Source organism: Dermacentor variabilis, chromosome 11 (assembly GCF_050947875.1).
Source record: "Dermacentor variabilis isolate Ectoservices chromosome 11, ASM5094787v1, whole genome shotgun sequence".
Classification (NCBI taxonomy): Eukaryota; Metazoa; Arthropoda; class Arachnida; order Ixodida; family Ixodidae; genus Dermacentor; species Dermacentor variabilis.
This window is the reverse complement of record NC_134578.1, coordinates 44,109,448-44,137,433: the sequence shown is the minus strand read 5'-3', so window position 1 is coordinate 44,137,433 and position 27,986 is coordinate 44,109,448. Positions and strand designations below refer to the sequence as shown.

Sequence of the window (27,986 nt, the reverse complement as noted above, 5' to 3'; positions counted from 1 at the left end):
TTCCTCCGTTCTTCCTGTATACGCCTACAACACCGCCTTACAATCGATTAGCCGGATTCTAAGCATTCTTTCCGCTTTCTCCGTTCTTACTCCACTTGCCCTCCAGGACTTTTGAAACAATTCTCCCGTACCGTATTGACTCGACTGAGTACTCACCTGTTTCAGCTCATGGTCAACACACTGAGGAACGCGCACGTCTCTGCCGTTCCCTAATGTCCGCGAATCGGGGCAGCCTAACGACGTCAGCCCACGTGTTTGTCGATTCGCTGTTGACTCTTGTGTGGCGGTGGGTCCCTTCTATACTGCACTCTCGGCCTAAGCTGTTTTCGGTACGTTTTCTTCAAACTAGGGGACCACTTAATTAGGCGGATGAACCTGTAACGCCTTCTTCGGATCTCCCGGGTCTCAGCCGCTAGACTTTGCGCACTGATAACCTCAAGTCGTACTGAGACCCCACTACGTCGTCCTCTCACCAGGATGGCTACTCCTGTATGCAGGCGGGTATTGTAAGTACAGTGATAGGGCTTTTCGAGTCACGTCGCAATCACTCGATTCGGAGCGAATTCGGCTAGCATAGGCAAGCTTAATTCCGTTGCTGCTTTTTCCTCTGCCGATTGATGAGCTCATCAAACTCATTCACGTACGTTTTATTGGGTTCATATCGGAGTCTACCGCCAGGCCAAGGTTATGTTGCAGCGAAACCCATATTAAGTACTCGAGGCTTGCCATACCGTTTCACCTTAATTGAAATTTGCATAATTGTTGATTTTAAAATTACGCGAGAGTTCCGCATTTTATGTGAATTCGAGCTTTCTTCCATGCGTTCTGTACGCTTCTTATGTTTGCCCAACTAGAGCTGGAAATGACTTGACCGTGACCAAGGTGGCACACATTTTGCATCAACAGTGGTTTAGCCGGCCCGACAGTACTCTTGTCTGCAGCAGTTTCTAGTCCGGTGTAAGCACTCTGCTGGCTAGCGTCAGCGATATCTTTCTTAAGCCTATGTAAGGACGAGCACGTTTTGCGAAATGTTTCACATGGGAGATTTGCTAAATTCCTTCTCTTGTAGTGGACTGTAATGCTACTAATAAATATAGTTTTCTTAGTAATAAATCATCATCATCGTTAGCCCGGTTACTCCCACTGCAGGGAAAAGGCCTCTCCCATACTTCTCCAACTACCCCGGTCATGTACTAATTGTGGCCATGTTGTCCCTGCAAACTTCTTAATCTCATCCACCCACCAAACTTTCAGCCGCCCCCTGCTATGCTTCCCTTCCCTTAAGATCCAGTCCGTAACCCTTAATGACCATCGGTTATCTTCCCTCCTCATTACATGTCCTGCCCATGCCCCCACTTCTTTTTCTTGATTCCAACTAAGATGTTATTAACTCGCGTTTGTTCCCTCAACTAATCTGCTATTTTCTTATCCCTTAACGTTACACCTATCATTCGTCTTTCCATAGCTCATTGCGTCGTCTTCAATTCAAGTAGAACCCTTTTCGTAAGCCTCCAGGTTTCTGCCCCGCACGTGAGTACTGGTTAGACGCAGCTGTTACACACTTTTCTCTTGTGGGATAATGGCAACCTGCTGTTCATGATCTGAAAATGCCTGCCAAACTCACCCCAGCCCATTCCTATTCTTCTGATTATTTCAGTCTCATGATCCGGATCCGCGGTCACTACCTGCCCTAAGTAGATTTATTCTCTTACCCCTTCCAGTGTCTCGCTACCTATTGTAAACTGCTGTTCTCTTCCGAGACTGTTAAACATTACTTTAGTTTTCTGCAGATTAATTTTTAAACTCACCCTTCTGCTTTGCCTCTCCAGGCCAGTGAGCATGCATTGCAATTGGCCCCCTGAGTTACTAAGCAAGGCAATATCATCAGTGAATGGCAAGTTACTAAAGTATTCTCCATTGACTCTTTTTTCCGAATTCTTCCCAGTCTAGATATCTGAATACCTCCTGTAAACACGCTGTGAATAGCATCGGAGAGATCGTATTTCCCTGCCTGACGCGTACTACAATGAATGCTATACTAGAGCAGCACCAGTATAATAGTAGCTGGCGGTATAGCACCATCGACTGCTATACGCACTACTGATACAACCACCTCTGCTATGGTTACCGGCGCTACTACTACTACTACCAACAACCGCCATACCGACTACCTTTATTACAAAAATCTATGCCACATCTATAATACTGCTATAAACATCCCCAAATACCGTCAGGCATGACGTTCTGCGCAGCGCTTTCATGAAAAAAGTCAGCTGCGTAGTTTGGCCTTTATTGTTGGTCAGATAATAAACAACCTTTCACACAAAAAGAATAACAATATCGTTTCGAAAGAACTGTCTGTCTGTCTGTCTGTCTGTCTTACCTCGTGATGCCATCGTAGTCGTTTCTTCAGCTGTGTTGAAGAAATCAAAATAGGCATCGCGGTTGGGCATGGCATATGTACGTGCTTCGAATGACACGTCATGTCATTAATCTACGACACATATGTCAGCGCTTGTATGTCACAACATAAATGGTATGAATGACATGATGTCGTCATGGTCATTTCTTTAAGTCGATGTATTTCAGGATATGAACGACGTGCATGCATGATGTGACATGGATAACACAACATAACTGAAAAGCCAGTAATAGCATGAATGACATAGGTTAGATGACATATCATGTGCATCGAGAGACGAATGACAACAGGCACATGCCCCTCTCATGATATGACATCAATAGCCTCACATGCTTGTCTTGACATGTTCGTCATGACATGAACGGTATGAATACCATGACGCCATTGTAGCCGTTTCTTTAACTCGATATATATCAGGATGTGAATGAAGCAAGCGTGACGTAACATGGATGGCATGACATGGCACAAATATTATGGCATCAACGACGTGTCTTATGAAACGAATGGGAGAACATATATGCGCCTTTCATGTCATGACATCAATGGCATCACATGCTTGTCATGACATGTATTTTATCACATATATATTACGCATGCCGTACTTTATTCTGGTTCCAAGCGTAGTAAAGCTCTGTCAAAGACGGCAGAATAAGGTGGTGCATTGAAATTAGAACTTCCCAGGCATAACTTGGAATGAGCTAGCCCAAGGAGGGTTAGCTGATTGAGCAGGGAGAGGCCTTCATCCTGCATTGGACATAAAAATAGCCTGTGATGATCATCATCGTCATCGTGGAGTTGATAACGATAACATTATGAATTACATGGTGCAGTCATGGTCATTTCTATAACTCGATATATGTATATCTTGATATGAATGACATGTCATGCGTGCATGAATTCACATGAATTACATGACTTCATGGCATCCCAATAATTATTGGCTGTTATGACAGGGATGTCACGAATTGCATCACATGTCATGTAGGTCATGTCACTGACAAGACATGCATGAGCCGGTCGTGCCATGTCATCCTTGTCATGTCATGCACGCGTGTTACATCACACATCATCATCATAAGTGTCAGCCTATTTCACAGCGAAGCTGTTGGCCTCCCGGTGGTCGGCATTTTTTTGTGTCCGCGTCCATTAGCGAAAATGCGTGCCGATCACGGCGACACTGCAGGCCAGGAGCAGCGGCTCGTAATCCCGTAAGGTAGAGCTTCCAATAAAGCACGTTGTGGGACTAGTTGGTGCATAGCTTTCAATAGATGGAGCGTCAATAGCAGTTTCGGAGGCGTTAGTGAAAAAGGTGAAAAAAGAAATAAAAAGAAGTGAAGAAGGTCGAACATTCGAAAAGAAAGCTAAACCAGTGGTGATACCATATTCTCGTAAAGTGGCGCGCAATCTTAAACACGTTGCCGTCAAATACAAAATTCCTGTGGTTTTCTATCGCGCCCCGAAAACTTGCTACTTTGTGCCGCCTGGTTCATTCGGATGACTCTAAGAAAGTAGGGTGTTCTATTAAACATATCAACCCTTTGGTTAAGTGTGAAGGAGGGGTCGTATACCTCATACCGGTGAAGCGTCGGAAAGAGTATATCGGCCAAACTGGCCGATGTATTAATGAACGCCTGCGGGAACATAAGCTTTCATTGAAAAATAGATATGGTTCAAACTTGCCGCTTCATTGCAAGGCCTGCGGGAATGAGAAGAAACACGTATGTGAACAAGGCTTCATGGTAGAACAATCATGTTTAAAATTAGAGATTTTGTTGTGGTGCGTGAATTGTTGGAGGCCAAATAAGAAAAGAGGAAATGGCTGTGTCAGTACCCCGTCTCTGAATACTTATGCAAATGAAAGCATGTTTTTAGATAAGTTTTAGATTTAGATTAAACGCGATTCCTTTCATATGTATCTTCAGTGTTCTCGCACGTTCGCATTCACATAATCAGTGTTCCGCTTTTTTCGCCCCCGGCTCCCCATTGTTGTATAATCAGCCATCTTTGACTTGAATAAACTGTTGGAAGTATCGCCTTTTTCTGTCTTTGCTCCTTCCTAGTGTGCCGCCACTATTGGCGCTTCATATATTGAAAAATAGAACTTTCAAGCATTCAGCAAAGTGATGCGAACGGTGCCTGCATACTATGTAATCACGCACACAGCATACAAAACAACCAAGGTTTCAATAAAGAACAAGCACAAAACAAGCAGTCCAACTACCTGATCGATTCTAAGGTGCTCCTAATACCAATGTGAAACACGTAGTGCTCCTCGCATACGTTTCACTGTAAAGATTACTAGACAGCTTTACTACAGCGTAAACGCTTGCGCTAATGTTAGCGTGTGACTCAGTGCTAACGCTAACAAAGGCTGTACTGCGGCGCACAGAATTGTCTTTTAGAATAGTGAAGTGGAGCAAAACGTCAAAGATGGATGGATTGATCTTATGAGCGTCCCCTTTGAAAGGGGGCGGTGGGTTGCGCCACCAAGCTCTTGTTTTTATACTGCCTAATGTCTTAGATTAAATTAGATTAAAATTCGTATATACAAAAATAAAAAGAAGAAAAGGAAAAAAAAAGACGGGATGAGTTCCCATAACCGAATTTTCTGACCCGCTTTTGTGAACTTTGTTTCTGCACGTCCCCGTTCTTTGTTTTTTTTTTTGGCGTTTCCTTACTTTTCACCCACCAATCTTTTAGTCGCCTCTTACTAATCCCTGTAGCGGACATCTTTACTTACCCCTTGCTCTCACTGAACCTCAGGGCTGCAAGGAGGCCTGTGGTGCCTAAATATATCTGCTGGGCGATATCTTCAGATTCTAATAAATCATGCTCCATCGTTTCCCTACTTTACCACAGCAAGCACATGCATATTCTTCCTTCTTATATTTCTTAGTAAAGCAATGAAGGGGGCTAGTTGGTGGACGTTCATGATTATATTGCGGTTAGTGTTATATCTTGCTTGACAGTTACGTGTTCTAAGGCATGCTGATCTCGCTTTGAAATGTAATCAGCTTCCCTCTGGGTTATTATATATTGTTTCTTTCCTGATTTCGCTTTTTTTTTCTTTTAAGTAGTTACTCATGACTGGTTTCTTTTCCATAGCTGCCCCGCATGAGATTATTTCAGCCTCTCTGACTTTCCGCTCTACCTTCTTTGTTGTTGTCATCCTAACGAAAAAGTGCGCAAAAAAGACGCATATGAGAAATAGAAAAACTAGAAACACGGGCGGTACTCGCAACTGACAGTTTATTTAAAAAAACACAGAATAATTTGAAAACTACGCTGAAAGGAGAACAACCACCTTCTGAAGTGTGCACGAAAAAACAAAAATAGCATACACATGTCAGCAGCAAAGCTGGCTGATCAAGAACTGATTTGCACAAATTCCCGCAAGCAAGACACTTCTGCCTGTGACAAAGCTATCGAGGGTTGACTGAAGCATTGGTCACCCTCCAAAAACATGTAAAAGGCTTCGATTTTTTCCCTTGTTGTTCGCGTTCTATTCCTGTAAAAATCTGTTTCATCAAAATCGGGTTTACGCAATTTTAAGTGGCAATGAACCGCCAAATGCGAACCAGCGCCATTCTTTACATTGAGCGCCTCTTCCTGGATCCTGATATTTAAACATCGATTTGGTTGCCCTACGTAAAGATTTCCACAAGAGCACGGTATTTTAAGAACTCCCTTTGGGAAATCGTTGGAAAACTCTCTTTCTCTGGAAATAAACTGTCTTCCTAAACTGTCTTTCTCTCTTTCTAGTCTACGTCTATTTCGTGCACTGTTTCGTTAAGCTGGAACCACACCAACTTGCCCATCTCTCACTTTCGTTCCCGTGTTGCTCACCCTGCAGACCGCCTACTTTCTGGTAAGCTTCCTAGTTATTTTCCTCCACTGCCAAGAAATTTTTTGCGCGTACAAATACCTGAACATGCTCCAAGCCCATTTACTTTCCTCCATATTCCTCAGTCGTTCTTGATAATTTATTTTACTGTGACCTTCCCTCACTTCAAAACTTGCCCAGCCCATATCACCCTGCACAGCTTCATTTGTAGTCTTCCCGCGAGCGCTCAATGCGAGGCGTCCCACTTACCTTTGGTTGCCGTAGAGTCCTGATTGCACTTCTGATTTCAAGCAAACAACCACATTTCCCAATTTAGTCCTAGAATCACTACACTTCTCCACCTACCCCGGAGCACCACGTACCTACTGTGTCCCCATAGTGCTCTCAGGTTCCTTATGGCAGCATTTCTCTTCTCCTTTACTGCTATTGTTTTTTCCGTATGCATATACGGGGCCATCTAGACCTAAAAACGCCAAGCATACTGGCAAGCCTAATCAGTACGAAATGACGAGCTAATGAAATGCCAAGTACGCAAGTTCCTCATTAAGAATGAGCGAAAGACTGGCTTTGGAGCCATCTCCACGCGGCTACAGCAAAAATCAGCAATCATGGGCAAACTTTCTCGCTAATCCTAGTGCGCCACTAATTCAGAGAGTATCCAGAAAACCACGCCCATTTGTCACCATTATGCCCCTGTCGAAGCATCATCACTCAAATCTAAAGCAAAGGTGCATGCGCAAACGAGCACATGTGGGGAACGAACGAGCCGAACAGTGCAGGCATGCATGACATCTCGATAGATCCGAAGCGGGCAGCTCCCGCTTTTACTGGCGCCGCCATTTTGCCGCACGTGAGGCTCCACTTGCGTCAGTTGGCGCTCTACGCTAAATCCCGAAAATAGCGGACGTACGTAAGAGATCGAGCCCCATTTACGCACGACGCATGCGTAGTGTGGGGAGCGCATCGTTGACGCTAACTACTTACCGCCATGCGCTACGCTAAATCTGTCCACTGTTCAAGCTGCCGCGGCGAAGGCAGCTTGTGACGTGGGCAGCGACGTTCCTAGCCTTTTGTATGTAAAATAACCAGCCCAGCAACTGATTTAAGCGTTGTTGCCGTACCGCTATGGGCGGCATCGCACTGCAAAAAAAATTACCATTGTGTGCATTACTATTAATAGTCCAAAGCAATAACGCGTTGCATACCGCCCATCAGCAGTTGTAGTGGTTCATTTTGAACTGCTTCACAGGACATCCAGTATCGGAGGCATAAGAGGGCGTTCAATTTTTTACGTCCACGAAAGGATGAACGCCTCTCCCAGTGATCTCCAATCACCTCTATCCTGGGCTAGCTTATTTCTCACTTGTCCCTTCAAGTTTCCTAGTTTCATTGCTCGACATAATTTTCTGCCGTGCTCGATTGCATTTTGCTCCCTTGGCACCCTTTCTGTGAATCGAATTGTCCACCGGTTATCACCTTGTACGCATTACATGACCGGCCCAACTCCATATTTTTTATCTTAATGTCAACTAGAATATCAGCTCTTCCTGTTTTCTCTTTTATCCACACCATTCTCTTCGTGTCTTTTAATGTTAAAGCTAAAATTTTTTTCGTTCTATCGGTCTTTGCGTGGTTCTTAACTTGTTCTCGAGCATCTTTGTTAACCTCCAAATTCGTGACCCATATGCCAACGCCGGTAGAATGCACTCATTGTACACTTTTTCTTTTCAATGACAGCGGTATGCTCCCACACATGATTTGGTTATTTCTGCCGTATGCACTGCAAGTGACCATTCTTCTTCTGTGAGTTTAGTTCACATGATAAGGGTACCCTTTTACTAATTACCCTCGAAAAACGTATTCCTGCGCAAACTGTAGGGGCTGACTGGCGTTTAAAATTTTTATTTCCTTGCCAGAATATTTAGCACTGCGTCCGTCTTCTGCATGTAAATCTTTAACGAGACGCTTACAATTTCTTGGTTAAGGTCCTCAATGATTTGTTGCAAATGATCCCCGTTGTTGAACAGGACAATGCCATCTGTAAACGGAACGTTGTTGACATATTCGTTGTTGAACTTCACCCCTGTGCTTTCTCAGTATGTGAGACTGGTTATTTCTTCTAAGTATGTCATGAATAGGATTGGAGCGATTGTCTCGCTGTCACACATGTGCTCGTCCAGTTAAAGTTCACGGTAAACGTATCCACATAATGAAACGACCACAATGCCTTCAACTCATGTCATTCATGTCGTTCATAGCTATAAAGTCGACATGTTTGTCATGTCATTCATGTGATGCATGGTATGTCATTAGATTCATGTAATTTATATCCCGATGCATACCATAGAAAAAATTTACTTGACATGAGTGACAGTCCCGCTTTGACATCAATGACACAAACGAGATGATATGGAACTAATATATCGAATAACGTGATATGGATTTCTTTCAATGAATATATTGTGGATACGCATGTTCACTTGCCTGAGGGACGTGAATGCGTATGTGAAGTGACGACATGATTCCGATGAGTACCACGACATCCTTGAGAATTATGCTACGTATTCATGATCAGCGTGCATGCATACAGGGTATGACATATTATAACACAAAAGAATGGAGAGTTGGTCAAGTCGGTATGATAATGTGCTCTTGGTTTGTAGCGCGAATGTTACACTATGACCACGATAACCATGAGATTATAAAGCATTATAACCACGACAAGAGCTCACACCAAACCCGTGGGCCAAGTTGTTTGCTAACTAGGGGTGGTGGTCGTGTTTGTGATGCATGCCGTGATGTTAACTGCACCGTCCTTCCAGCTTAATAATCACGCTCTCTCGCCACAGATTCTCGCTTGCTACCTGCGCTCGAACCGCGTGGCACGCGTAAGAAGATCCCGTCATTTCCGCAGCATAACAACGTGTAGTGCAAAGCAAATTTCCCACGAGTGTTCACTTCCGAACAACGGAAGGCAACGCGCCATCTTGTCGTTTCTGCCTGAGTTCGTCCTGGACTTTCGTGGCCCTTGTCCTCTTATCAGGGCGCTTAGCCAAACATCAAGGCGTTCTATTTGGTGGTGCGCAAAGGGTCGGGCTACGCACCACCCAATTTCTCTGCAGCGTCGTCACGACTCGCCCACGACGAGCAGCGCAGCACGCCACTCGTCCAAATGGCGACAAAGACTACGCGGGATGCAGGTTGAGCTATAGTTTGGCCGTTGAGTCACCCGTTTGTGCCCTGCAAGTGATACAACGTGGAGCCGTCAGTGAGCATTCAGCTTTTTGCATCTCTTAGCCACGTGGCACCTGCAGACCGATGGTTCGCGTGAATTTGATCAATCGCAGGAAACGACGTGCAATCGTCGTTGCCATCGTCGTCGTCGTCTTCCTGCTGTCGTCACGCGAGCGCATTTTCACGTTCACTTCAGTTCACCACCGTAATCGCGTCGCATACACAAATACTGGATTTACGCAAACAAGTCGGTCAACCTGGTGGCACCTTGCTGAGCACCAAACAATACTGCCTAGCCAGCTACCTGCGAAATGTTCCGCATAACGTCCATTCCCACAGTGCGTGGACTCTGCGCAATGTTATTTTACCTTGCTCGTATCGACAGCGTTGGGCAAAACCCGTGGGACTGGGTTAACAAGACATCACCCCATTCCGCTAAGTCAAATCGACGTCGAAAGGATGAGACGGTAACGGCGACGCTGCTAATAGGGCGATGCGACGAAGTAACATAATTTGTGAGAAACTGTTCTAGGCGTTAAGCGAATCGACTCATTTCTCCGCCGACCGTCACTTCCTTAGTTCATGTATATTCAATGACAAACCTTAAAAACCAGGTGCCCACGCGCATAGCGTTAGGATGACGATGTCCATTTCCGTGAGTGACCCCGAACATGGCGTAATTCGCGAAACGCGGCCCGAACGAGTTTTCCATTAAAGCGTGCACGCGATGAGGTCGCGACCTGTCGTCTATCAGCGCTGTCGCGGAGAGCGCCACACGCGACGCCACTTGGCGATGTTCCTAGAACATTTCTCGAGACCAGATAACCCAGCGAAACAAGGCCACGGAGCGGAAGAGGGAGTGGGGGGGGGGGGCGGTGGCGTGTATGGAGCGTCGTGTTTTGACGCGACAACTTATGGCGCGATTGAGAATGGACGGGAAGGTGAGCACGAGCCCGGTATCAGTTCTTTGGCAAGCGCGCAATAGTTGCGGCGTGTGATGGTTGAAGTTCCGTTTCGGAGAAGACAGATTTTAATCTTTAATGTGTAAGAGGAACCGCAAGAACAAGCGTAAGGTTCGCTATTATTAAAAAGAAAGGAAGGAAACGTCACCTATACAGGCGAGTCTCGTTAATATTTCAGCCTAATCCGAGCTCCTAAAACAAAAAAAGAACAGCATTCCAGAGAGAGACAGAGAGAGAGAGAGAGTTAGCAAAGGGAGGAAAGGCAGGCAGGTCAATCAGACGAGCGTCCGGCTTGCTACCCTACACTGGGGGTAAGGGAAAGGGGAATATAAAGAAGAAAAGAGGTATTTCAGATTCCAGTAAAACGTAATGATACAACGGGTGCGCAGATGAAATACAAGAAATGTGTCAAGGAAAATAAGTAGGACGAACAACCGACTACAAAGAATTTGACATTATTTTCACTTGCGCCCAAACATCTTACTGTAGCAATATTAATGGACTACCGCAGCGCACCATTATGGCTGGTGCGCCGCTAATCTCAAGATCGCGGATTCAATCCCGGCCCTGTGGACCGCATTCCGATGTGGGAGGGGGGGGGACGGCGAGAACACTAGCGTAACGTCCATTGGGTTCACGTTAAAAAAGCCAGAGAGGACAATATTTATCTGCAGTCTCCACTACGGCATGCCTCATAACATGGATGGATGAATGGATACAACTTTATTGTACGTCCGGCAAGGTTTAACGCGACCTGGGCTCAGTTCTCCCACGGGGAACGCCAAGGCCCTGCCTAAACGCCGCCTCAAGGGCTGGCTGGACTGCCCACGTCTGGATTCCGAGGTCTGAGCTGCGCATGTGTTTGAGTGTTGCTGGTCCTTCCTGGCACAATTTGCACGTGTCGTCCTGATGCTTATCTGGGAAGATACGTTTCAGACGGAATGGATTAGGGAAAGTGTTCGTCTGGAGTTGTCGCCAGGCGACGGCCTGCCTCCTGTTCAATTTGGGACTCAGCGGTGGGTATATCCTTCTGGCATTCAAATATGCACTGATTATGTCGTTGTATCTGGTGAGCCTGTCCCGTTGTGTTCGAGAAGCGTTCTCTATCGTGCGAGAGGCGTTGACCTGTTCGGCGCGGTGGGTCATGTCTCGCGCCGTCCGGTATGCCGTCTCGTTTAGGTTAGGGAGAGCGTCGACTTCCGCGATGACGTGCTCGGGGAACCATATGATCCTCGAGCTCGCGGTTTTGGATCTGCCCGCTTTGACCAGAATGGACATGGCTTCCTTGGAAATTCGACCTTTTGCGTAATTCTTTACTGCCGTTTGCGAGTCACTTAGTACGACTTCGCATTCCTGTTCTGTCTGGGCCAGCGCAATCGCTACTTCCTCCGCTATTTCCCAGTGTTTGGTGTATACACAGCATTTGGTTCTGATTTTTGACTCTGCGTCTACGACTACGGTGGTGTATTTTTGGCCTTTCGGATATTCGGCTGCGTCGACAAAGCGCGCGTTTCTCTCCCTGCCGAATGAACGGAGCACAGCCTCGGCTCTTGCCTTTCTTCTACCTCGGTTGTAATCGAGATGCACGTTTCTTGGGATGGTTGCCACCGTAATGGTCTCTCTGATTTTGTTGGGGATTTGCATTTTCTGGCCGTGCTGCTTGTGGTACGTTATGCCGAGCGTGTTAATAGTGTACCTTCCTTTCGTGGTGGTCGACAGGCGTTCGAACTGCGAGATGCGTTGTGTTTCGGCTATTTCTTCCAGGGTGTTGTATATGCCGAGCTGAGCCAGGAGCTGGGTGCTCGTCGATTCCGGGAGGCCCAGGGCTACCTTGTACGTTTTCCTTATGAGCGTGTTGACCGTGTTCTTTTCCGTTACGTACCAGTTGTGGCAGGCGTTTACGTAGGCGACGTGGCTGACAACGGATGAGTGGATTAGTCGAATGGCGTTTTCTTCCTTCATGCCCGCGTGTCTGTTGGTTATTATTTTTATGAGTCTCGTGGCGCTGGTGACTTTGCCTTCGATCTTCCTCACGGTTTCGCCGTTAGCTCCGTTGGCCTCAGTGATCATTCCGTGGATTTTGATCTTGTGTACTTTGGGGACAAGATCGGTTAGAAACAATTGATCGCCCAGATTTTCTTTGAATCAGTAGACAGTTTTAGCAAGGTGCATCCACATAGGTCGCTGGGGCGAGACTGAAAAGTGATTTGAGTGACAGCAGTGCGATTGCATCGCGCCGGGCAAAACACCAGTTGATGAAAATTATATACACACGTCACTTAAGGAAGCTTTTCTAAAGTTGCAGAAAATGTCATTAAAATTTGAAAATGTTTAGTCACAGGTTGTTTGCTTTGATCCGCGAACACTTATGGCTACGAAACTGTGCAGGCTATCTGCGGTTGGCCCGTGGTGATGCGTTCTGAGATATTACCGTATTTAACACTGCAATGTCGCCTGAGGCCTCTTATGCGTAGCCCCCACAAAAAATATAGGCAATATATATAGTTAACCTTATAAGATTCGGTACGTAGCCTGATTTTCAACAGCTGAACGTCCACTAAAGATATGTTTTAGCTATTATCGAAGTACCAGATAACTATAGGTGGCATGCGTGCTGTGCTAGTGAATATGAAAGCGCGGTTGTTGCGATATATTGTTCTGTGGTGTTGCTTTTCTCTTGACAGCGAAATGACATATCTACGTTCGTACAAAGGACACATGAATGTGGCAATTAGTGCGAAATGTATTTGAATCCGCTGCTTTGAATTCAAGAAAAATTAACAAGGCTCACCGATCTATGCCTGCTGTTATACGCAGAATGAGAGCTATAAATACCAATGATCAGTAAATTTATATGTGCTGGATTATGGCGCAATGTTGTGGCGAATGTTCTCACTCGCCAGCGCTTCATTCGTACAGTTGTTTCAATTGTATGGCTGTGCCTTGTTTACGTCATGCTGGAGATGGACCTGGCGCAGTAGCCGACTTTGTGGCACGCCCCTCAAACGGCAAACGTTGCTATTTCCATACGAGAAGTTGGCCACGCGAAATGTAGATGGCGCTGCGGTGCCTCCGCAAGCCGCCGTTAAAGCACGTATGGGCTTCTATGAAATTTTCGGTACCATGCATACTTGTACCTTTGTTCTTTTATGCGTCAGCATTACAATGTTCATCCGAACGAAAACCGTCGGCGTTTGTAGATTTCAGCGTGGCGAGTGAGAGGAACAAACAGTAATGAGGACGAGGGAAGTGTAGGATGTTACTTGTGAGAACAGGAACGAAGGACGGAGAGGAAGGGAGAGAGCTTGCTGATGTAGTGAGAGGGTGAGTTGACGTCGCATCTTAGGAGCCAATAGGAACGTATGTGGCGCGTGACGTTGCGCTTCGATGCGCACATCCGCACAGTTGGAAGACTGCCAGGGGAGAGGAGGGAATCGCGCTGTGGTGAGATGCGTCATACTTGGCAGATTCCCGATGTGGTTTCATAGGCTCAGGCATGGCTTGTGAAGGCGCGTGTCTTTAATTGCAGCGTGTAGGGATATGATTAAGGCGTCGTTAAGGAGCCTTGAGCTGTTTTTCAGGTGCTTGGTTAAATAAGGCTCGCAAAGAGTTAATGATAAGTCATTCCCGTCGTATCAATGAATTGGCACAGGGTTTTTCGCTGCGCCCATATACAAGGACTACCATATGGCCGACTCTGACTCCACGAACCATAAATTTCTGGATAACGTGTTACACGCATTTCAGATGCGGCACATCGGCGACGAGCAGTGTCGCGATGCCCTACTTGGGTCTGCGTATAAGGAGCGTTGATTCCATTGCCAACGATGCCTCCATGCGCTTATTCAACTTCAAGGACGTTATGATATGTCGGTGTAATATGTATGCATTGTCGGCCTTACGTTTCTCTTTCTACGTTGACGTCAAGAGACAAGAAGAGAGCGGTGTGGATCATAGAGCAAACTGGGATAGCCGATACTCGAATTGACATTAGGAGACAAAAAAATGGAGCTGGGCAGGCCCTGTAATGCATAGGAAAGACAACCGCTGGACCATTAGAGTAGCAGAAAGGGTGCCAAGAGAAGGGAAGCGCTGTGGACGACGGCAGCAGGCAAGGTGGGCTGATGAAATTAAGAAATTCGCACCCACAAATGGGAATTTGTCGGCGCAAGACAGTGGTAATTGGAGATCGTCGGGAGAGGCCTTCATATTACAGTGGACATAAAAATAGGCTGGTGATATGTAGATGATTATGACCTCTCTCTACAAACACAACTATGCTCCATTGCTGAACGTGAGCTTTACGACGTCAAAACGGCAGGGGACGTCAATGTATCTTGCACATATTATCACGTTCGCCGCCTCTTCTATTCGCCTAACCTAGCCCGCTCAATTTGGCGTTATGTCAGCGCGTGCGAGTTCGATGCAGAAAGAAACCATCTATGCTTTCTGCTGATACTCTTCAACCCACTGACGTCGCACCTGAACCGTTCTGCTAGGTCAGCTTTTTGCCTCGTGTACTACCGGAAACAAGTGGCTAGAAAAATTCATTTCTTTGTCCTTACGTGCCACAAGCACAATATTATTATAAGGCTTGCCTAGTGGGGGATCTAGCCCAATTTTGATCACCTGGGGTTCTTTACCGTTCAGCCAACGCAAGGCCCACGGGCGTTTTTGCACTTTGGCCGCATCGAGATGTGGCCGCTGTGACCCGGATTTCAACCCGCGACCTCATGCTTAGCAGCGTATTGCTATAGCCACTAAGCCATCACGACGAGTACCCCACGTGTATTGCAGTCACCACTGATTACACGACGCGCTGTGCAATGACAAGAGCGCTTCCTTCAACCTTTGGCACAGATGTCGCGAACTCTCTCCTCCCTGGCGACGTTTGAGTGCATAGCGCGCCGTAACAACTACTGAGCAACCGAAGCTGCACATTCCTATCTGAGCAGATTGACGACTTCCTGCGCCGCTTCTCTACCCAGCACATGCACACCACATCGTGCCATACCTAAACCAATGGACTGGCAGAGGGCTTGAACTCGACACTAGACGGACAAACTTTCTATTTACGTGTCAGCCGACCAGCGCTACTGCGACCTTCCGCGGCCGTGGGTGACATTCGCATGTAATTTTTCGTGCCAGGATAACACTGGATACTCTCAATGTTAGCTTTTATTCAAACAGAAACGTTGGATACGCAGTTTATTTCTGCTGCCATTATGTACGCAACGCCATTTCCAGGGCTGCCTATGCATGGTGTGTAGTGGAATTTCTGCTTGCTACGAAAAACAAGAGGCGCCTAAAGACTAAAGCTTTACGACCCTTCCTTTGTTGCTACCTTTAGCTATGCTGGGACTGCGCTTCTGCCGCCGCAGGTCATTCTGTGACACTCGAAGAAGATTACCATGACCTAAAGGGACGACGACAGCGCGTCGTACCTTATTCGTGATGGCTTCCATCTGGGCTAGTACTTGCTTGTCTTATAGTTGTAAATATACCGCATAAATAGTTTACCATGTATACCTTGCTTTCAGGTAATAATGCACTTGAGTGTTTGTGCATTTTGAGTACTAATATTATCATTGAATTATTACACCAAGGTTAGTTTTAATGCTACCAGCTCCAGCCTCCAAAAAGTTACCATAATACGCTGTGCGCAAGTGTGAAATAAAACATTAGACAATCGATAAGCTATAACATCCACGGGCTTTTTTTATACAATGACATATTTTTCTCTTTCACTGGTCACTATTCAATAGCTTTGATTTTGGTATATTCGCCACTACGACGCTTCACAAGAAACACGTTATTTGGTATCATTCAGGTCATAAATAACCTAAGCGGCCTCGACTATGCGTACAACTTTCAGCACTGTTTCGCAAGCAATGCTTCTTGTATGCAAGGGTTGCCTATCTGACGTGCAGATGGCAGGTCCTAACTGGACTGGATACAAGTGAAGTGGTTCGTATGTCATATATATTCAGAGGCAACACAGCCGAAGTTTGAAGCAAAGATATTGTAGCAAGCTTGACGTTACTGCAGTATGGAAAAGTAGGTTTGTTAAGCGCTTTTTCCCAACTAGGGGCCCTCTTATGTGAAATTATTCCAATACGTTTTAACGCGAAGCTGTATATGGCTAGCCGATTCGTCCATCCATCCGTCCGTCTGTAGGTCGCCTGTACTCCGAAAATGCCTCCGGGGTGACCGCACGCGCATGCGCAAAAAACATAGAGAGAGAGAGAGAGAGAGAAAGGCGCGTGATTAGCCAAGACCATCTAGACAGCGCAAGGCCGCTGTACTCCGATCCATGACGTCACGCCTCCTGGCCCGAAGTTTTCATTGACAGTGCTGGCGTGATGAAAGATGTCAAAATAACTGTTGCCTACTTGAGAATGTCCGTTTAAGATTATATGCCAGTAGGGCTAGGTACCATTACGTCACAGATCGGAGTGAAAAGTCTTTGTGCTATCTAGGTGGTGTTGGATTAGTTGCGCCAGTAGTGATGTTGCTCTCCGTCGCAGCCGAGTGCGCTCGCAGCAGTTTATCTCCGACTCCGAAACGGGTAAGGCACACGCCATACTTACCCCTTAGGAGTTCCTCTACGCCGGGCCAATGCAGCAGCCCAGGCACAAGATCAGGCCTGTATGGCCGAGCGCAAGCAGCGATTGTGTATCGAGGTTCCGGCAGCCTACCAAGCTGTCGTTTAACGAACCGTCCGGATTAACCCAGTGATAAACACTGGGACCGCACCTTTCAGTTTCGCTGGTTAACCAGATGTACGGAGTGCTTGGGCGGTGATTTTTTTTTCATTTCACTCTCCTGGCGTCATATTTACCTAACCACCGACGCAAAGCATCTGGCGGTGACCTTCAGCGTTGTCTGAGCAGTCCAATCAAGCGCTCTCCCCGTTTATACGTGGTCCCTATCGTTAGCATTCAAAACGAATTAAATTTCCTACAATGAGCGGTTTTTCTTATCTAATAAGCTGACAAGAGGCGAGAAGGAGCACGTTCAAGTGGAGACGGTTTCAAAGGGGCCGAACCAGTGCCCTGAAAACTGATAAGCTGGTGAGAACGGTGGTGCCAGCGTCTGCAATTGGTCCACTTCCCCTTATCTAGCTTATGGTGCGGGGTCAAAAATCGTGGCGGTATGCAACGGAAGGTCAAGAATCACGCCAACACGGGTCCTCGACAATGAAAAGTTGGCAGAGCGATGTCGCATAAGTGCAAAAGGACTCGATAACGTTATACCGGCACGCAAAAGGTCTTACTATCCGCAAGTAAACCCATGCTTTCTGGCAGGTGCGAGTGGTCAGTGCCTGAGCGATCGGCTGGCATCCATCTTCTACTTCTTTCGGAATGGCGCAGTGTCCAACTGTTAAAAAGAACCTGTTTTGTTCGGCACACTAATGCATTTTTAACGCGCACACGTCACCTTGACGTGGCGGGTTTTCGTGGTTTTGAGACGTCGCGGGACAAACAGGCGAAGTGGGCGTAGCGTGAGAACATTTACCAATCATCATCATCATCATCATCATCATCATCATCATCATCATCATCATCATCATCATCATCATCATCATCATCAGCCTGGTTGCGCCCACTGCAGGGCAAAGGCCCTGCAGTGGGCATTAGCCATTAGCAGAGGGCTAATGGCTAAGAGGCGTCGATGAGAAATATTTCTTTCTTGTTTGTTCTAATCATGCATTTCAGTGTGTACACGTCATATCAGACGGGGAGCTATCGCGGTTTTAGTGACATCGCTCACGAACAGGCGAGGTTGGCTGGCCGAAACATTTTTTCTAACCATGGAGAGCTGATTGCCAAATTGGAAAAGAAAAGTTTGGAAAAGCTTTACGTTATAGCGCCCTGAGGTCGTTAAACAACCACCGTTTTGAGGCCATGAAATGATCGCAGTGTTGTGGGACTGCCAGCTAAGAAGTCACGCAGGAGGCGGGTAAGCCTTCGAGCAGCATTTCTGCAGGCATTACTGGTAAATCAAGTTGGCAGCGCGTGCTATCATTGCGTCGACTAAACTTTTAAGTATCACCGCCTAATTAGAACCGATTGACCTTTATTATCACTTTACAGACTCTGCATGAGATGTTTGGGCATAATTTGCAGCTACCCGTCGTTGCAAGTACTTTGTGTATACTCTAAAAGGCACAAATCTAGAATGCAGCAAGAATCAATCAATAAAACAGACAGATGGGCTAGACTGTGTTGCATTACGTGAGGCGTAATATAAACAGGGCACGAAAGACGACAGAAAAGACGAAGGCATGGCTCCACAAACAGCTAACGATTTATTGCACGTTTGTACGCAACTACCACCGTAATACAGGAACTAAAAAAAGCCACATAGAATGCATTCCATCATAATATGTCACAGGGGCTGGTATCTCGAAATGAAGAGGGCTTTATTTTTTGACAAAGATGCCTGAAGGGTATAGCTACTGGAATTCTCGCTTTTACTGTTTATCGCGAATGTCTCTATGCTCTTCATATTTGGGTGATCCGTGGTCTTCGGCAACACCTTCGTTCTCTGGAAGGCTTACAGCTACAGTGCACTAATTAACTTCTTTAATTGTCTTAAAGCGTTGATGTCAAAATTCACGAAGATATTCCAGAATAATCCCATTTTTCACATTATTAAGGCGTCTGGGTCCTATTTTCTGAAATACACTGGAAACTTAGAATCTGAGAAAACGATTACGTTGTAATTATTAAAAAAGTTCTAGAGCAGCGAGGCATGGTGACAGGGCCTAAAAAATTTGCAAGCCCTTTATTCGAAACTTGCTGAGGTCTCTACACAGGAGCTAAGAAAAGGACCCAACCAATGTATCCGAGTGAAAACCTCCTGATAGCTGAAGCCAGTTCAATGACCTAATCGCTTTTGAAATCAGTTTTTCTTAGTGAATGATATGTTACGATTATAGAAATGTTATTTCAATAGCACTGATACGAAACGGATAGTGAGACGGATACGCGTAACTGCATCTCCATATACCTGTAGAAAGTAACCATGTTTCCATGCGTGAGGGTGTGAAAACTAATTTTCTTTGCATAAGCAGAGATGAAGGTGCAGCATGGTGTGGTAAGGGAAATTACTTGTAGTTAATAATTGTCTTAAGTAAAGGATACTATAATAGAAATCAAAGTGGATACCTTCAGGTAGATTGTGTGACTTTATTGACCAGTTGACTTTACCCAAGAAATTTCACGTACACGTTATGCGTGTGGATGAAAGAATATTCCAGATCCACAGCTAAGGCTTGTGAGTGGTGGCGCTTACTAACACTGCCAGTGTTAGTTTTGGTAGCTAAACATAAATATTAGAGAAAGTGGATGAGAAAACGGGGCTGTGGTCGCTCAATTTGTAAGGACATCGCACGTGTAGGGCGAAGACGTGCGTTTGTATCCCAACTGCGGCCAGTTGTTTTGTCGTCGACTTTCATTTCGTTTATTTTTAGCATTTTTTAAATTCAGGTAATAAGCCCAAGTAATTTCTCAACCATCGTGGTTGCTTAGTACCTATGGTGTTGGTCTGCCAAGCACAAGGTCGCGGAATCGAATCATGGCCACGGCGGCCTCATTTCGATGCGGGCCAAATGCTAAAACAGCCGTGTACTTAGTTTTAAGTGCACGTTAAAGAATCCCAGGTGGTCCAAATCTCCCGAGTCTGCCACTACAGTGGGCCTCGTAATCAGGAAGTGGATTTGGCGCGTAAACCATGCATAAGAAGAATTTCCCCTATGCTGTCCTTGGTGTAGTTGTTCGTTGGTTTCTTATAGTATGCTCTGTACACGGATATTCCCAAGCAAGACCACGGAATAATTTGAACCACTGGTAGTATATGAACTAAAATTTTGGGGAAGCGACACAAGCATGACATGCGAGGTGAGCACGAAAAGTCCGTCAAAGGTTCTGCATTAGGAAACAAGATAGCAAGGTAGAAAAGTAAGTACAACGCAGTGCCTCAGCGACGACTTGTGGGAGCGGATGCAAACATTATTATTTATTCATGGCCGTCTGTGTTTTGGCCGGAATTAATTACTAGACGTACAATTTCTCAGAGCGCAGGTGCGGGAAATTTTGGCAGCTAAGGGTCTATATCGGAGAAGGCGAGGTAGTGCGAGAGTTGTCGCTTTGGTTGATTGGTGCACTAGGCGAATAAAATGACATCTGTACATTACTTTTGACGCCATCGACATGTGACATCCGTATAGGCTGAAGTGGGTACGGGATTACAAAAGCCGTTAAAGTCCTGAAGAATTGTTGCTCCACGCCGCCCATCATATGCGTGCCCTACGCGTGGCCCATTAGCTTCTTGTCTGTTCGAACTTTCTCGATGACCGCAGGTTTAGTTTCACCATCTAGAAAAGTGTACGGAATTTTAGCGGGTTGGGGAAATGGTATCAATTATACTGCGCCATGCAACAGGTGGCGTTAGCATGGTCCGAGAGCGCCCTTTGGCCTTGCGACCCCTCTTCGTAAAACTCTTTTCATGATTTCATTGAACCTTTTACGAACGCAGTGGAACTCAGGGGCTTGCTAAAACGAGATATGGGGGCTAAATCGGTGGAAACGCCACAGTGTGTTTTTTCATCTTTTTAACGCTTGCAAAGCTTTATTTTTCATTGCCTACATTTGAAACGTCGCGAGCATAGGGCGTCGCTTGTGCGTCGATCACACAGTCAGTAAGAATTGAGGCAATAGAAGCGACTTAATATTTCCTAGATGCAGTCGTCCAAATATGCACGGCAATTCCTTTTTCGAGGAAATAACGAGGCACTAGGGCTGAGCCAACGAGCCTGTAACCGCACGTATTTGGTGATGAGAGTTTGGACCAAGGGAGCGAACACGGTTGGACGAGTCGGTAGGCTTCACTTTACCGGGGCTCAGTGCATCGATCTCAAACAGGACTCTCCCTTTGTGGAATCTTGATAAATTGTATACGATATCAAAGCTCCCACAGACGATTGGAGAGATATTTGTTACCATGAATAATGAACACGTGCGCTCATGTCATGCATGTATTTACGGATGCAGTGACTAGATTGTTCCACCGATTAAATGGTCCGTTGGCCGCAGTGTTGTTAATGCTCACGCTACAATGGGGATTTTGATTGGATTCAGGAATTTCTGGTACCGAAACCACGATTTTATTATGAGCGCACCGTGGTGGCCAACTCCGGCTTAGCTATGACCCCGAGGCGATCTTTAATGCGCTCCGGTGCACGCCACACGGGTGCTTTTGCATTTCACCCCCATCGAAACACGGCCGCCGCGGCTGGCATTTGCACTCGCGACTTCGTGGTTGGCCGCGCAGCACCACAGCTGCTAATCGAACGCAGCGTGTCGGCACGTTAATATTGTGTTATATGTTATATTGTTATGTTGTGCTTTGTTTGCTGGTGCATTTCGCGCATGGGTTGTACGCGAGCCCGGGCTTTTTTGAGCTTCATTTATTAAGTATTTCATTCGGATCTTCCAAATTTGCTGCACTTGCTTTTAGGTCACCCAAGCAACTAGGCTAATTGATACATTTAACATTGATTACCCTTTGTCGCACTCACTTCAGTGCGGAAAGTGGGCTTCACCGATTACAAAGCAGCTTACCTATGAACTGCATAATTCATTCTGGTTGCACCGGGAGTTCGTTCGCAGTGTAAAACAACTTGCTGCAACCGCAGCAGGAGCCCTGACTTGCGTCTGCGAGAGGACCAAGGCTATCTGCATTAATTTAGTTAATCTTAAGTTCTAAAATCCTGTATTACCTTTTTTATCACTTTCCATATCATCAAGTAGCGCTGCAGTAGAGCCTCCTTAAGGTCCATTTGCCCACCCTTTTCAATGAGTTTCTTATTCGTTTGGCTTCTCCATAGCAGCAGCTTTTGTCTATGTAGATGACCTGTAGCGGTGTATGTGGTATTATAGAGAAATGTCGATCTTGTGGTCAATGGCTCGGGTTTTTATGTCTGCCCCAACTTTATTACAGGTTGTTCGAACATGATAGTTCAGAATTCATGCGGATGCAACAGCAGCTCAGAAGTACACGAATGACGAATTAAGAAAAACAGGCAAAGTGGTAACTTCCTACGTGAGATTTGATTCCAGTTTCACCGATGATATACAGAAATTAATGAACACATGACTGCCACTCTTAAAAACCTATAGTGTGATGACTGGAACCGCACTATAATCTAGTAGTTTGCGGTTATGTGTTCATTGATACCTATTTATTTATCTATTACGCTGAAAATAAATAATTGGCTGGATTAAACCACTTTAGTATGTCCTTTGTTATTTCTCGTACGTTAGTTTCAATGCTGAAGTTGCGTGAACGTGAGTCATCTTTGTCAATTTTCACTGGTCTGGTATTTCTTGATATCGCTAAATAAAGAGCAGAGCCGAAAAAAAACGAGACAAGTTATTCCACTTCTAAACATTCTTTTTTTATTCTCGTGCGTTTTTCTTGGTCGTCCAGTTGAGATTGTCAACGTCCTCTTTATTTCGCACGGTCGTACAGCCTCCATCAGTATACTCATGCACGTAGCGATGCATTCGGCCACTTCTTAGCCTGGAGACGGTTGAGTGAGGCTAGACATGTGGCACGTCGGAAATAAATAGCAAATAAATTAAATAAATATGCGAGACTCCACTTTTGGAGAGATGAACCTGAGCGCGAATGAAATAAATAGCAAATGATGAACAAAGTGGAGCGATACCTTTAAACATAGGACTCATAAATAAGTGATATCACACAAACAGCTTGTTACTAACTGTTGATGAAATGAGTGCATTCAGTTAAAATTCAGACGGGTAATTTCTGAGCGAGGTATTCAGTAACAGAAGGATAAAAGTCCTCATAAACCACATCACGTGGTCATTTAGATGCATCGTATTGATGTTTGTCTCGGAGGGCGAAAGCACACGCAGTGGTTGTGTTTGTTGCTGTCACTATAACCTACAACAGACGTTCAGAGGAAGCTTAAGCTGTGGGTCAGCTCCGGTGACCCTCGCGAATACGTGAAATGTAGCAAGGCGCCCTTAAAACGCTAAGCCGACTTCTGTGAAATGGTCTTATAATTGAAGAAAAGGAAGAATTTTTGTTTGTTAATGATAACGTAGTTTCGTACAGGCAATTCGTAAGGCAAGAGTTTAATAAATTGCGCATTTAGCTTCAATGTTAACTGATAAATAATAGTTTTGAGCACTTTATTTCGAAAGCCAAATCTTATAGGGCTAACTTGTCATCCGTCCCTGATGAAGAATTTGAATTGCAAAATAAGAAGGACGTTTAAAAATAGCTGCCAATATTGCCAAAGTTGCAGTAGTTTGGAAATATTTCACTGAACTGAAAACCAATATAAAACGGTGAACTGATTCTAAGTGCTTTTCGCAGAATTGCGATATTCATTTTTATAACGATCTTAAGGATTTGTAAAATTGATGTGAATTTTTATGTTTATATTTTCGCATCAGATATATCTACAGGAAATCGGCTGAGCGCCTAACTAAAAGAACTACGACCATCACTCAAGAGGGTATCTTATTTAGTTGGTTTACGCGAGGGCATGTCATTAAAAGTAATTTGATGGTTAAATAACTTATATCTCTGGGAATGTGCATCAAATATAATTGCAAAACATGAGCTGTACACGGAACCTTCCTCCTAAAGAAAAATTGAATGCAATGATAAGATGAACTATTTCATGTCAGGTGTTTCAGAGCAAGGAATGATACGGAACCAAACACAGACCGTAGCATCCTTCCAGAACATTTAACGTTTCAACATGGGAACTACGGAAAGTCAACATGGCCTGCATGACCGAGCAAAACGTTTTCTTCTTCTATAGCTTCAAATAGATGATTTGAAAGACACTTTACCATGATTTAAGTCAGAAGATGGTCCATAAACGTATTCGCAATCGAACACGTAAGTGTTGTTCACATCAAAAGCGAGCAGCACAGGCAAAAAACGAGTAAACTATACGTATTTCGGAATTTAGAGAAAGTCCTCTATCTCCTGCACACAGAAAATTCAAGCGAAGAACTGCTTCCTGTCTTGAAAGATACATCCGTGCACCGGTTCAGAAGCGAAGCCGATGAAAAGCAATGAGGAGGTGAATTGTGCATTGAGATAAGAGGAAACGATAGCAACCAATAAGCCTGCGAAGCTTTCCGTTGCTGCTACAATATGGAGCGATAAAGAAACAACACAATATCTTGTTGTGCTGTATTAACCAAACTCTGGAAATGAATATTCAGCTTTCAGTCCTATCATTTGTATTCTGGAAGGCCTAATTGTGGAAGGCAACACCTCACGAAAGCCTCTTCCAGGTCAACAAAGAAACACAAGCCTTCTATTGTAACTTTTTTCGCAAAATAAGGGTAGCGTTGAAGTTTCAAGCCATAAACGTCAAAAAATGTCACCTTTTGTGCTCACATGAGGTAGCTTACTGATCTGACTGCGTATTCCATTAAATCTAATAATATATTAATTTTCAGAAAGCACGTTCAGTGCTTATTCCTTTGCCTCATATCAGACCAATAACAAAGGCTTCCCAAGAGCATGGAAACAAACAACGTGAAAGGGTCGAACAAGAACATCGTAACAGCTTCAACTGTATTTGTAATCCGACAGCTTGTAGTAGGCCTAACATAGGCGTCCGTACATTGCAGTGTTCACAATGAATCATCCTGCATTCGTGTCACACAGAAGAATTTGGCTCAGTGCCAGAGACCTTAGATTAGTAAACATAGTTTACAGCAGATGACACAGAGAATGAGCGTAGATATATTATTTCCTCACGCGTGCGTAAAAACAAGCACAATTGCTTCAGTTGGAGACACTACATGGAAACATGTCAGAACCAATGGAGTTCATACGTCTACAATAAACACCTAATTTTCGTTAAGAACCTATATAGGTGACAATATCGGCCGCCCAGAGTGGTATCACAGTTTGCTTCGAGATCAGGGAGCACTGATAGTGTCATCTTTTGGTATTCGAAAAAAATGGATGCTATAAGAGACATACGATATGACTCCGGAGTGCTAACAATCATGATGTATTCTTGTTGCCAAAGAACATTGAGAAGGTGGCCACCAAGTTTGTGCTCCAAGTGCTATCTAAGCCTGTTACTTCCAGCAAGGGGTGCCCGAAGAACAACCAGACAGGCATGCATACGAGTGGAGTGCAGTCCTGCTCAGGGACAAGGTTTCACTCTGGTACAGACTTCGCATAGTCACTGACAAAAGCCAGTAAATGCCACCTTAACGACGAGTAGTTGTCACCCTGCTTGCCTCTCCTTATGAAATTAACAAAGCAATAAAAACAAGCTAATAATGAACAATCGCGCTACACACAGACTACAAAACGACACTGACACAGATCAATAATTACTACAGACAACCCTTGAGTTTCGGGCTACTAAATGAAAGCTCCAGAAAAGCGCTCAGGTTCCTCTTCACCCAGGTCCCTCAGCCGCGAAGGGAAAGAAAAAAAGAAATGCAGGTAGCTGCCAAAGAAAGACGGCTGTCCGGAGCAGAACCTAACAAGAGGAATGCCAGGGGAAGGGAGGTGATTTTTTTTTTTGCCACGGCTCAGAATCGTGAAGTGCGGGACAAACTCAGCCAAAGTGCAGGAACACATTGCGAGATTGGCCCTTGGGCATCATCTCGGCGCCATGTTCTCCGCTGTAAAGGGCGCGGAATAACCTGTCGCTCCGGCTGGGTCGACTGAGCATGCGCGGAAATGCATTCCCGTAGACTTGCGCGGCCACGTACGCGTGAGGTAGGTGCAGCGGCCCGGACAGGCCCGAGTGACCCATGGTGATTCGGTCTGCGTAGCCGTCTTCACCCATCAGCGCGCCCATCATCTGCGCGAGTGTGTCGTCGATGTAGTCGCTCTCTTCCGGAGGTGTAGCGGATCTCTTCTTCCTGACGGCCTTCTGCGCCTCGGGCTGACCACGGCCGCCCGTAACTTTTGTCGAGTCGGTTTCGTCCACGCCATCTGCGAAGACGAGAGGGTTGGCCGCGACGCCGGTGTCATCGTAACTGGCACCGCCGTCCCTTTTGCCAAAGTGGAGGATTCGATGCGCCCTCTTGGTGGCTCCAGGGGGAGACGTCTCCACGGCTGTGTCGATTCCGTAATCCCAGGTGGTAGGCGGCAGCGCGACGTTTGGCCCTGGCAGCCTCTTGCCGAAGTGCATGATCCTGTTCCCCGCGCGCTTGTCCATGGGAAGTTGTTGCCCGAGTTCGGACAAGTCGCCAGCGCCAAATCGCTTGCCGAAATGCATGATTCGGTTGCGCTTGTCACCAACCATGATAGATTCGTGTTCCTCGTCGCGCTTTCCGAAGTGCATAATTGAGTGCTTTAGTCTCTTGTCCTTCGTGGCGGCGACGACAGATGCCGCGCCGTCGGCATAAGATGGGCTGCCGGCTCGCTTGCCAAAGTGCATAATTCTGTTTCCCAAGCGTTTCTGCTGGTAGTAGCTGTTTGACCTCTGCTGAGGCTCCCGTTTTCCGAAGTGCAGAATCCGGTTTCGCTTCTTCCATTCCTGGAACTGCCTCTGAAGTTGCCTCCCGATGCCCATGAAGGGCTGCACCTGGTCGGGGGTTCCGGAATACCGGCTTTGTGCCGAGGCCGCCCTCTTGACTGCGGTGGACGGAGATTCGTCTGTTGAGGACAGCGTCACTGCCGAAGAATCATCCTGGTCGCGTTTTCCGAAGTGCATGATGCGGTTCCCACGTTTGTCCTTTTCAGCTTCGTCAGCGTCCCATTCAGCCTCAGCGCTGCCGGTGCTCCCAGTGCTAAACCTCTTGCCGAAATGGAGGATCCTGTTCGGAGCCTTTTTATCAGCGGAGATGAAGTCAAACTCCGGTTCGGTTTCCAGTCCGGTTGAAACTCTGTATTCGGGATCCCTCTTCCCGAAGTGCATAATGCGATTTCCAGCGCGCTTTTCTAGCGCACCGTCTATGGTAGAGTAGACGTTATACAAGGCGGCAGTAACATCTTGATCATTAGCGCGTTTACCAAAGTGCATTATGCTATTGTGGGAAGCTCGCTTGACACCGTCGAAATCTCCAACCGCTGACGATGGTTGAAGACGTTTGCCAAAGTGCATGATACGGTTAGAAGACCGTTTAACCTTCGACGCCAGGACAAGGTTATCCGAAAGAGCCGGCTCAGCTTGTTCGTTGTGCTGCTCGAAGTCTACCGTGCCCGTGTTCTGCGCCTGACCCGCTTCGAGAGGTTTGGCCTCTTGCACACTTCGCCTGAACCTGCACAAAGTGATATCATTGTCAATATTCATTTAAGATTTCTTGCGAATTTCGATGCACATGTTCAAAAGCTATACGACTTAAAAAGGACAAACTGCTGCGTTATACTTGCTGAATTAATTTAGACGATTGCAGAGATGAAATGATAACAAAATAGAACAAGAAACCGTTACTGTAATCAAATGCTACATTTCGCGGCTTCTACGCGATGGCTTATGCCGTCCTCG

General features: G+C 45.8%; 1 protein-coding gene across 2 annotated transcripts in view; it reads right to left on the bottom strand.

Annotated features, from left to right (window-relative positions):
• Window positions 1-21,951: 21,951 nt before the first annotated feature.
• The window catches only part of LOC142564927 (uncharacterized), a 180,716-nt gene continuing 174,681 nt past the window's right edge, over window positions 21,952-27,986 (bottom strand). For both annotated transcript variants that reach the window (XM_075676134.1, XM_075676135.1), the window contains exon 5: window positions 21,952-27,759. In XM_075676134.1, coding sequence (XP_075532249.1) covers window positions 26,106-27,759 — 1,654 coding nt within the window. In that variant the 3' untranslated portion in view covers window positions 21,952-26,105. The remainder of the gene's footprint in view (window positions 27,760-27,986) is intronic.